General features: G+C 44.8%; 1 protein-coding gene across 1 annotated transcript in view; it reads left to right on the plus strand.

Moving 5' to 3' along the window:
• Positions 1–11,810, plus strand: part of LOC121876048 — a 114,814-nt gene extending 103,004 nt beyond the window's left edge. The window contains exons 9-13 of the mRNA XM_042380930.1: positions 3,382–3,675; positions 4,254–4,373; positions 6,617–6,687; positions 7,110–8,041; positions 8,989–11,810. Of these exons, the coding sequence (XP_042236864.1) occupies positions 3,382–3,675; positions 4,254–4,373; positions 6,617–6,687; positions 7,110–8,041; positions 8,989–10,058 (2,487 nt within the window). The 3' untranslated portion in view covers positions 10,059–11,810. The remainder of the gene's footprint in view (positions 1–3,381; positions 3,676–4,253; positions 4,374–6,616; positions 6,688–7,109; positions 8,042–8,988) is intronic.
• Positions 11,811–12,266: the final 456 nt, after the last annotated feature.

The raw sequence follows: 12,266 nt of genomic DNA on the forward strand, positions 1-12,266 counted from the left end.
AACTTGCTTTTCTCTTTCATACATTGGCTTACAGACAGATATGAAAACAAAATACAATGAATACAGATGCGGTAGATTGTATATGGCATTTTATTGTAGTTTTTTGTGGGGGGTTGTATTTTCGTTTGTGTTGGTTGAAGATTCGTTGTAATTGGTTGGGGATTTGTTTTGGTTGAGGGTTCGTTCATTTTGGTTGAATTTTCGTTCGTATTGGTTGAAGATTCTTTCGTATTGGTTGAAGATTCTTTCGTATTGGTTGAAGATTCGTTCGTATTGGTTGAAGATTCGTTCGTATTGGTTGAAGATTCGTTCGTGTTGGTTGGGTATTCATTTGATTTAACTTAATGTTTCGTGTTGGTTAAAAATCCATTCACTAAAACCAATTATCCGTATATAACAACACCCACGAACAAAACCATTATCTATTCACAACAACCGATTATCCGTCCCTCTAACGCGGCCAACATTCGGTTAAGAGAGGTTGCCGGTAATCACAGAAGATCAAGACTTAATTAAAGTTTCGGAAGGTCTTCGGAGGAGGTTTCGAAGCTCATAAGTTACGAGTCAAAAAGCAATAAGAACGTCGGCAACTTCGCCCCACTCTCCACCCCTGTAAATACCTGTACTGCCTCGGTCCATCGCAGACTACAACTACCGGGGCAAATTAGTACTGCCAGGTGCTAATTAGAAGCGGCAGATGTTAATTAGTACTCTCAGGTGCTAATTGAGGCAACAGGTGCTAATAGTGGTACTACGACAACCACTACTACCAGTCGGCACATGCCACCATCATACACATACCACATACATCACCGTTACTTCCAACATGACCATACAACCACCACTATCACCTACCACCATCCATCCTACCACCATTCAGCATCACCACACTCAGCTCTCATCACACCACGCTCACCAACTACCACCATCCCACCTACCACTATCCCATCTACCACCATCCTCAACCACCACTAGTCGCATCTCATCCTCGAAGCAATCACTCAACACAAAAGAATCATTCCACCCCACAAGTTTCGAATCTCACCACCAAGCTGTCAGATTCAAGCTGTCAGATTTGCATGTTTGACATATACAGTGCAGGACCAGGCAGGGAGGAAATGTCTGTCTGTCTGTCTGTCTGTTTTTCGTCTGTCTCTCTCTTCTCTCTCTCTCTCTCTCTCTCTCTCTCTCTCTCTCCTCTCTCTCTCTCTCTCTCTGTCACGTTAGGTTAGAGTAGGTTAGGTTAGGTTAGGTTAGATTTGGTAGGGTTAGGTTAGGGTAAATTAGCATTAAGTTAGGTTAAGTTAGGTTAAATTAGCCTATCGTTAGGTTAGGTGACGGGGAAGGCTAATTCAGAACACATTACTGTAGCCATTGTGAAAGGGGAGGGCTGGAGAAGACATCTAGTACATTAATAAGAATGATGGAATAACAATGAAGAGAGGGAAACAGTGTGTGTGTGTGTGTGTGTGTGTGTGTGTGTGTTATGTAGAGAGGTTTATGAGACATGACCATCCATATACTACAGGTTAATTAGCAAATATATACCTGTCCATCCCTACACACCGCCCGCCTCTACCTTTAAGATAACTTCAACTATTTCAAGTAATTAAACTTCCTCTCCCTTTGGGCTATACATTCTCCTCCTCCTTTCCCTCTCCCTATCTCCTCCTTTCCTACTTTTCTTCCTTCCTACTCTTCTCTCCTTCCTTCCTTCTCCCTGTTCCCTTCCTTTCTCCTCCTCCCTCTATTTTCTCATCCCTTCCATCTCCCTTTCTTCTTACTTCTCCTCCTCACGCCATCTTCTCTCCCTTCCTTCTTCTTCCCTTCTTTCCTACCTCCCCTCTTCCCTCCTCTTCTCTCCTCTTTCCTTCCTCCTTGTCCCGGAAACCTCGCGTCTTAATTTACATACACATGCACCTGTGCTTCCGGCTCAGGTGACGATCCCACACTAATTAGTTCTTCCCAGTGACATCTCCCTTACCCCGTGGTGACGTCATAGCTATATCAGTGACATCACAATTGTTTTTAATGACGTCAGCTTCCTATCTATTACGTCACACATATGGTATCTTGACGAAAGCACCATTAAAAAAATATATAATATAATAATAATATAAATCTCAATGACACTATATTAAAATGATTCTAACTCGTGATTCTATTTAATACTACAAAAAGAATCTCCTTCTAACTTTGATTCTTGCAAGATCTGATTAACGAGTTTTCTAAGTTTGTTCAATTTACCCAAAGAGGAAATTTCAGTAATAGTTGATTGATGGTATTTTCCTACAGTCATCTAAAACACATTTGGCTTGATACAGTCTCCAGAATTCCGTCCACAGCCAGAGAAAAAGTGAGAGAGAGAGAGAGAGAGAGAGAGAGAGAGAGAGAGAGAGAGTTTATTTTTGCTGTGAATTTTGTAAGGCTCTTAGATTCGTAGTCGACCGTGTGTGTGTGTGTGTGTGTGTGTGTGTGTGTGTGTGTGTGTGTGTGTGTGTGTGTGTGTGTGTCTGTATGTGTGTGTGTGTGTGTGTGTGTGTGTGTGTGTGTGTGTGTGTGTGTGTGTGTGTGTGTGTTTGTGTGTATAAGGATGCTGCCAAGTTCACCTCCATTATCCCAAGACCTTCAGAGATGACAGCAACATCAACCTTCCTCTCTCTCTCTCTCTCTCGTCCTTCCTCTCTCCCTCTCTTCCTTCGTCCATCACTCCCTACCACCTTCCTTCCTTCTTCCCTTCCTCCATCCCTTCCTTCCCTCTCTCCCTGCCTCTCTCTCCTTCCTCCCCCTACTCCCTACAGAGGATGAAGGATAATTGTGTTTACCATAACCTATCCTTCTCTCCCTAGCCCCTCTATCCTTCCTTAGTGGACTGACAGGTTAGGGGACAAGGATGATTTATCGTTAAGTCTTGTTTGTTTCATGTTCAGGGCCGTTCATTAGGTTAGGTTAGGTTAGGTTAGGTTTAGGTTAGGTTAGGTTAGGTTTGGGATTCATTTAACCACCTAATTAACCATACAGACACAGGTGTACAGAACTAAGAGAGAAAAACACACCTGCAACAGATGTTTATTAAAGAAATGAGGTAAATTGTTTATAGTTAAACGACCTGGTTCGTTTATTTCTCAGGTAAATACATCGTTGTCGTATAAATGTTTTAAGAGACTCGGTGGTCCATTTGTTTTAGTTAATGGCCCGCCCGTGTATAGAACAAGATCAAAACATGTTTTTCTCACGGCCTCTCTCTCTCTCTCTCTCTCTCTCTCTCTCTTGCGAACTCTCTCACGTGAAAGAGATTGGTAGTTAGTAGATCTCTCTCTCTCTCTCTCTCTCTCTCTCTCTCTCTCCCCACTAACTCTCACCCCTTTGTCTCCCCCACAGGTAAAAATCAACACCATCTTGGCCAGGTATCTCGCCTCAGGACACCTGGATCACCTCAAACACAAATGGTACGGAGAACTCCCTTGTTTCCGGGTCTCCGCTGACATCTACAAACCCCAAGCCCTGGAGATCAGTACCGTAGGAGGAGTCTTCTTGATGCTCACGCTGGGGATTGGTATAGGATTCTTCTTGTTGATCCTAGAGCATGTGGTCTACCGTTACGCCCTGCCCTCCCTCAGAACCAAACCTAAGGCGTCCTTTTGGAGGAATAGGAATCTTATGTTCTTCAGTCAGGTATGGTGTGTGTGTGTGTGTGTGTGTGTGTGTGTGTGTTATTTTTATTATCTCTCTCTCTCTCTCTCTCTCTCTCTCTCTCTCTCTCTCTCTCTCTCTCTCTCTCTGCAGCTTTTTCACGTGTTGTTCATACCATAACAAAAGAGACTAGGCTTTTGTCTCAGTAAACAATGGAAATAATAGTTTATGTTGCAAACTTTATGAATACAAATTATGTTCTTAAATTGGTCAAAGTCTGTGGATGTAAGTTATCAGTGAATGACAGAGTTTTAATTCTTTTTAACGTTTTTTTTTTAATTTTCAGGTTAGGTTAGGTTTACGTTACGTTACGTTAGATTAGGTTAGGTTACGTTACGTTACGTCAAATTTGGTCAAATAAACATCATTATTATAGGACCTGTAATTAAAGATGATAGGTTAGGTTAGGTTAGGTTATAAGACGTGTTACTAAAGATACTTGGTTAGATTACGTTAGATTAGGTTAGGTTATAAGACGTGTTACTAAAGATGTTTGGTTAGATTACGTTAGATTAGGTTAGGTTATAAGACGTGTCACTAAAGATGTCTGCCATTTTCAGAAGCTGTACAAGTTCATCAACTGTGTGGAGTTGGTCTCACCTCATCACTCAGCTAAGGAACTGGCCAACAACCTCAGGACAGGACAGATCATGGGACTCTTCCAGAAGTCTGTTAAAAGGGTGAGCTCTTGTGGTTGTTAGGCAGTTATTGGTGATTAATGTAGAGTTATGAATCACTCTCAGGTAAGTCATCTACCTGGAGTTATAAAAATTAGGGATGTTCTTTGAGATGTTTGGTGAGGTATTAAAGCGATGGTGGTGATGATGGTGGTGATGATAGTGATTTAACCCTTTAATGTTGTTTTAACCCTTTGACGACGATGATTTAACCCTTAGACGGCGATGATTTAACCCTTTAATGATGTTTTAACCCTTAGACGGCGATGATCTAACCCTTTGACGACGATGATTTAACCCTTTAATGATGATTTAACCCTTTGACGGCGATGATTTAACCCTTTGACGACGATGTTTTAACCCTTTGACGACGATGTTTTAACCCTTAGACTGCGATGATTTAACCCTTTGACGACGATGATTTAACTCTTTGACGACGATGATTTAACCCTTTGACGACGATGATTTAACCCTTTGACGACGATGATTTAACCCTTTGATGCGAACTTAACCCTTCAGGACTCAAAGGGCTTTAAGGTGTACAGATATTTATGGAAGATAATTTTTTGACACATTTGTCCATGTGTCAGGTGTTGAGGGGGTGTCAGGTGTATGGTTGTCAGGTGTGTGGGTGTAATATCTTGAACCTTCTTCTTCCCTCGTAAAAAAATCGTCTTGGACATGATCCAAATGGCCGTCAAAAGATAAGGTTTTATATTCGTCGGATTTTTGTGGAAAAGGATACGGTTTTATATACAATTTTCCTGGTATAAGTTATTGATAATATCCTGAGTCTCTCTTTCAAGTTCCAGGAAATCTGTAGACATTATTCAGTACTTGGTATAAGGTGTAAGGTATGAGGTATCAGGTATAAGGTATAAGGTATAAGGTGTAAGGTATGAAATATCAGGTATAAGGTATGAGGTATAAGGTATAAGGTGTATCAGGTATAAGGTGTAAGGTATGAGGTATAAGGTGTAAGGTATGAGGTATCAGGTATAAGGTATAAGGTATAAGGTGTAAGGTATGAAATATCAGGTATAAGGTATGAGGTATAAGGTATAAGGTATAAGACATTTGTTCAGGGATAAATCTTGAGTATTACGCCTGAAATATTTTCCTGATATTCAGATAAATATTAGTTCTTTGTCCAGGTTAGGTTAGGTTAGGTTAGGTTAGGTTAGGTTAGGTTAGGTTAGGATAGGTTAGGATAGGTTACGTTAGGTTACGTTAGGTTAATTTAATTTAGGTTAGATTAGGTCAGGTTTACCTCCATTTAGCGGACTGTATAAAGAGATAAATCCGTTATACGGAGGTTTTCACTGTACCAACACCCCCAAGTCTAAAGTGATTACCTAACTCCATCATTCTCGTCAGCTTCTTACGCCTCACACCTCGCTTGAATTAGCATATAAATCATCACGTATTATTAAATTTGCATATAATACTACCCCTCTCCCCTACCCCTCTCCCCTACCCCTACCCTCTTCCTCACCCCCCTCTCCCCCCACCCCCCACCCCTCTCCCCCCCACCCTCTCCCTCACCTCCCCACCCCCCAACCCCCTCTACCCCTCCCACCCCTCACCCTCTCCCCACCCCTCTCCCCACCCTCTCCCCACCCCCACCCCCCACCTCCCACCCCCACCCCTCCCCCACCCCCTCTCCCCACCCCCCCCACTCCCCCCACCCTCCCACCCCTTACCCCATCCCCCCTGTGTGAGAAGGTCTTAATTCATCTCTAATAACAATACAACACACCAAACAATCACCTCTAAAACCCCCAGTTAGCAAAGGCACAGTAAATAGCATTGAAAAAAAAAGCTACAAAATATTCCAAACCCACATGACCAATTTCACTCACTCCCAATAATCGAATCGTAGACCATAGATTCGTAATCGACTCGGTCAGGAGAACCTATACTGAGACCTTGGGTAATTAATGTATTAATTGTGTACTGTAATTACCTTCCATTACGCCCCCTCTTAACACTGTAATTACCTTCCATTATGCCCCCTCTAACACTGTAATTACCTTCCATTACGCCCCCCCTCTTAACACTGTAATTACCTTCCATTACGCCCCCTCTTAACACTGTAATTACCTTCCATTACGCCCCCTCTTAACACTGTAATTACCTTCCATTACGCCCCCTCTTAACACTGTAATTACCTTCCATTACGCCCCCTCTTAACACTGTAATTACAAGCATTAATTTTGTTTTGTAATGGATGATTTATTCCGCAGAAGGAGAACGAACAGAGACGAAGGAGGAAGAGTAAAGCTCAGTTCTTCGAGATGATTCAGGAGATTAGAAGGTCGGTGCGTGTGTGTGTGTGTGTGTGTTGTGTGTGTGTGTGTGTGTGTGTGTGTGTGTGTGTGTCTTCAAGAGGATTCACACACGCTCTCTGTATTTCATGTTTCTATCACAAACACTAGAATAGAAAGGTGTTTTGCGTATGGGAATTAGTGTGATGTGTTTTAGGAGTGAGTGCATAGTGAAGTTGTTTCTAATGACTTGTTGTTTTTATTTACTTTTAACAATAGTTGGTGTTGTTATTGCATAAAAAAATAAGTGTTGATGTTGCAAGAATGATTAACATTGATATTGCAAGGAATGGTTAGTGTAAATATTGCAAAGAATGGTAATGTACGAGTTTTAAATGATGGTAATCTTCTGTAGATATTTCAAGGTAATTCAGGATAGTTTTCTCTTCTAATGGAAGTTTATTTTTGACAGAGTACAAAAGGCCGAGAAGGAGGAGGTGTTGCCTGTGTCGACCACCACCATCGGGACAGAAGGATCCAAGAAGAGAGGTTCGACCCCTTCCCACCACATGCCAGAGTTGACCCCAGCTCCCCCTTCACCCTTCTCCACCACCACCCTCTCCCCAGCACCCATCACCATCGACTACATCCCCGGCCCCGACCCTCGCGAGGACTCTGAGGGCATCATTGTGGTCAACAGTTCCCTCCCTTTGGACCCCTCAGAGGTTGACCTCACCAACAGATACGTCCAAGAAGAAGAGGTCAAGGAGGAGTATTCAGGCTCAGGGATCCTTATTCTTCGGGTTAGTGATCCTGAAGAACTGTTCGAGGTCAATAATCTCAACCAACAGCTGGAGGAGACTCAGGCGTACAGGGCAGCGGTGGCTGAGGGCGGCGTGCTGAGGGAGTGTGAGGTGTGCTCTTGTTCTATACAGGACGGAGGCAGCACCCGTCGCAAGGCATCAGGAGGCTGTCTCAACTGTCTACAGCGACAGGACAGCACCAGACAGGCACACAAGAATGCAGACGGCAGCTGTTTTCCCTGCAGCGGAGCCTCCAGTTTAAGAGAGAGCACCTTAGGTGAACCGTACCCAGTCATAGCCGGCACAGCCAATGGCCTCCGTCACAGAGGAAGCGTCGCTAACCCTTTGCTGCAGCTCTCCTCCCCTTCACTCCGTACTACAACTGTCCCGTCTGTCTTAGTACCTTCCCCGGGCCTCCCACGCACCTCGGAGACCTCTGAAGACCTCGTTTGGAACACCAGATCCTTGGAGGACATGGAGGCCATCGCTGTGGAAGCTTCAGGAGAGAGGAGCTATGAGGGAGTGCGTCTGGTGCCACTCTCACAGCAGTCAGCCCTCAGGTCGTCTGGGTCACTACAGCTGGTGGCCGCCCTCTCCCCCGGTAGGTCCTCAGCTGGTGTTGACACTCTCTTTGCCAGACAGTCATTCTCATACCGGGTTTCGAACCCTGTACTACCAAGTTGTCAGTACCACTCGACCTCTGGTACCTGGGTTAGGAGTGCCGGTATGAGGGTGTTGTGTGTACCTGTTAGTTTCTTGACAAAGGTAAGTACAGGCTAATGGTCATTCAATATATTATTTTTATTTGTTATTATTATTATTATTAGTAGTAGTAGTAGTAATGGTAGTAGTAGTAGTAATAGTAATGGTAGTAGTAGTAGTAGTAGTAGTAGTAGTAGTAGTAATAGTAGTAGTAGTAATAGTAGTAGTATAACCTTATTATAATTGCTATCATTGTTTCTATTATTATTTCTATTTATTTTTATCATTATTCCTGCAATGAATATCATGATTATGTTATGTTTACGTCCTGAGTACATCTATAAGTTAAGATACAACAAGTGCATGAAGAGTTAGCCAGACCAGCATCACCGAGGATCACCCGTGTTTAGAAGTAAGTTATCTACACCATCAAGTTATTTTAAGTACCTAAAGTAACTAATATTCTTCAGCAACAAAATCAATAAGTTAACATTATTTTTAAACATCACAATTTGTTACATGTTAATAATGTTTAGGTTAAGGCACTACCTTAGTTATATTCCAATTATATCGTATTTAGTGGGTCTGTACTTTATACCTGGGTGTGGTTGGCGAGTGGTTACATTACTCGCCTCCTATCCCAAGGGTCTCTGGTTCGCACCCAGTCCACCCTGCTGTAATTGGGCATATAACTCTACACTTAAGGAAGAGAAGGTGCCGGCCACACTGCCCCTTGTGCACACAGTACCCCAGGCTTATGGGACCAGTTTTAAGATACATTTTTTACCTGTACGTTTATTTCAGAACTAAGGACAACAGTTCACAATTTGCCTTGTTTACCAGCAGGTCGAGAACGGGTGAACTCTGATCACCTACGCCACGTGACCAAGGCGGACCTGTGGCAGCTGTGGCAGGACTCTGAGAGAGAACTCAGGACACGGCTCCGTCAGGCAGAGTCCCAGCGAGATGCTCTCCTCCGGCAGCTGTCCAGGTTACCTCCTCGTCGTGAGCGGCCGCCCCAGCCAGAAGTGCCCAGTGAGGAGTGGGAGAGGAGGTCTTTGGGGGACCTGGTGGGGCAGGACATCCCAGTAGAGGTCGCCACCGTGGAGCAGTGTGAGGCCAGGAAACACAGTCTCCCTGCCGGCGACCCGAGAGTGTCTGGCGGCAGGCGAGTAGAGGACAAGAGTGACATACACAGACAGAGGTTACCGAGACCGAGTAACAGAGAGAAAAAAGTGGATGAAGTGAGACTAAAGATAGTCAAAAGGGACGTCTCCACCACGCCCAAGAAGAGAAAACGACAGAGATCAAGGTCACAGGATCATCTGGACGCCAGGAAGAGTCAGGATTCCTCAGAGGACGGAGTACAATATCGCAGACCCGAGGACCGAGTCATCCACCCAAAATACCCCAGCAGGAGAAAGCGAGACAGGAGCCAAGACCGCAGGAGAGGATCTGAGGACTTGGACATCACCCCAAGACAACGAGCAAAGAGCCACCGTTTAGGCGAATCTGTGATAGAGAGAACGGGTCCAGCGGAGTCCATCAGCGGGTACTGTTCTACACCACTCCCGCTACTTCATTCTCTGCATCAACAAACTATAGGCGACACAGAGAGGAGTTTCGTTCCTATGCCGCCTATGCCGCTAGACAGAAGAGAAGAGAGAATACAGTTCGAGACTTACAGCGAACAGATACACATGCAGACCTTCTGTGCCGAGGGTCGAGGGAAGGGCTGTGATACTGACGACCTCCGTGACGACGGTGAGCGCCACAAGAAACTGGAGGAGGAGAAGCTGCCGCCGAGAAGAAGGAGAACACCATACCACTCAGCGAGCGGCCACCCAGAGGGCCAACACCGGAGGCCGAAGGAGCGACACTCGTCACGTGACCTGTCAGACGGTAGACACAGGTGAGACTGGTCCCAGACTGGTGACAGTCAGCAGCAAGACGCCAGGGATACTAGTGGCCCATTCTCAGGTAGCCAGAGGCAGCGCTGGGCTACAAGACGGACCTCATATGAAAGCTCATCCCTTCAGGGAGACAATAAATACAAGCAGCAACAACTTCAGGAGCTGGGCGAGCACTGTAGAGCACACCACACCCCACACACTACTCCCTGCCCCTTACATGATACTTGTACCATAAAAGAGCGCCAGTGCAGGCACAAGACGGGCGAACATTCGTCCAGCGGAGCTTCCATGTGCGTGACATTGCGGAATCGAAGAGCATGCCAGACATTGTTGAGTGCTCGTGGTAGCTCTTCTTTTATGGTATAGGTGTACGGAGTAAGAAGTCTTGGAGACCTAAGGCAGGGAGGTGAGCTCTGCCAGCCAGCCCCAGGAGTGACCTGCTGCTTCTCTCGTTCCTCTCTCTCACACACACACACGTCGCAGAAAGACACTAAACCATCACTGTCAGTCAAGAACTGCTCATCCTTGTTCCCTACATCTCTCTCCATCTCCCATCACGTTTATCTTGTTAAGGCTGAAGCAGTGAGTGCGAGTGTGCTTGTTTCTTACTGCCGCTGTGACACAGTTCATCATTTTTGCTTTGAAACTAGCGACTTGTTCTGCCATAATTATCAATTGTCCAGTTGTACATACATGTTGGGAATAAAATGCGCTTACTTTGAATCACTTTGATTTGTGCTTTTTAGGCGGTATTGTTCGTGGTGATTTACTAACACCAGCAGTTGTTATAAGAGTTTGTTGACGCTTGTGTGTCACTTGTGAGAACATTGTCGAGTACTGTCTAGTGGAGTCATTATTGTGGTGACTTTCTTTACTTTTTATCCACTTTCTCTGAGGATATAAAACACATGAACTCTCTTCGCTGTTTCCTTGATAATGAGTTTTTGTAAGTGACTCTGTTTGGTTAGAGCCACGAGGCCACACAGCTTTTGTACATAACATAATGTATCTTACAGCAGCATCAGTGACTTAGCTACAGTACAGTAGGTTGAGAAAAATGGCTTCCTAAATTATGAAACAAGAGCTGGTGTTCTGTTTCACTCGGTCGTTCCTCTGATCTCTGACATAGTAATTGTTTGTGTTTAAAAAGTTTCAATTTGTAGCGATGATGAGTCAAATATTATCATTTCTCGTGTGTTGTTATTGTACTGCTCGTCAACTTACACTTCTTGGTCATATATTCCTATTACCTTCTGTATGTTATCTTTAGTTAATAAGTACTATAATTTTCCTGAGTGATAGTTACTAAAATTCTCGCCTAGAGTATAATATAGACTCATAATCAAATAATGTACATAGAAATTTCCAAAAAAAAAGAAGAAAAAAACACAGTATTTTGCTCTAAATACTTGATGAAAGAGGGACATGGTAATTTGTATAGCAAGCAAAAACTTTAACAAGCTTCCTGTGACTAATGTATAACGCACATACTGTTTTATAATAGTGATAATACTTTACGAGACTAAACCTTAATGTTCTCTATACATAGTGAACTAGTGCCGTACTCTCTATCTTTTTTATAGCAAGATAATCCTATGCCACACAAGACCGTCTGGTTCTGTGAAGGGGTGGGCCTGTCTCCCTCATATCCCTGAACCCAGATGGAGAGAAAATATTTGAAAGAAGAATCAAAAGTTTTTAACAGGGATGTACATAGGAGGGTGTCGACGTGTGGGGGAGGAAGTGTCGACGTGTGGGAGGAGTGTCGACGTGGGGTGGGGGAGAGTGTCGGTGTCGACGTGTGGTGTGGGGGAGGAGTGTCGACGGGGGGAGGTCGACGTGGGGAGGTAGTGTCGTGTGGGGAGGGGGTGACGTGTCGACGTGTCGTGTGTGGTAGTGTCGACGTGTGGGAGAGGGAGTGTCGACGTGGGGAGTGTCGACGTGTGGGAGGAATGTCGACGTGGGTGGGGGGAGAGGTGGTGTGGGGAGGAGGTCGGCGGGGGAGGACGTGGGAGGAGGTCGACGTGTGTGTCGACGTGTGGGGGAGGGAGTGTCGACGTGTGAGAGGAGTGTCGACGTGGAGGGGGAGTGTCTACGTGTGGGGGGAGTATCGACTTGGGGTGGGGGAGAATGTCGGTTGTGGGGGCGGGGGAAGTGTCGATAGGGGGAGCACATGCACGTCTCTTGTGTACAGACTGCAGGACTGAAGGT

This window comes from Homarus americanus, unplaced genomic scaffold, assembly GCF_018991925.1.
Source record: "Homarus americanus isolate GMGI-L3 unplaced genomic scaffold, GMGI_Hamer_2.0 scaffold10152, whole genome shotgun sequence".
Taxonomy (NCBI): Eukaryota; Metazoa; Arthropoda; class Malacostraca; order Decapoda; family Nephropidae; genus Homarus; species Homarus americanus.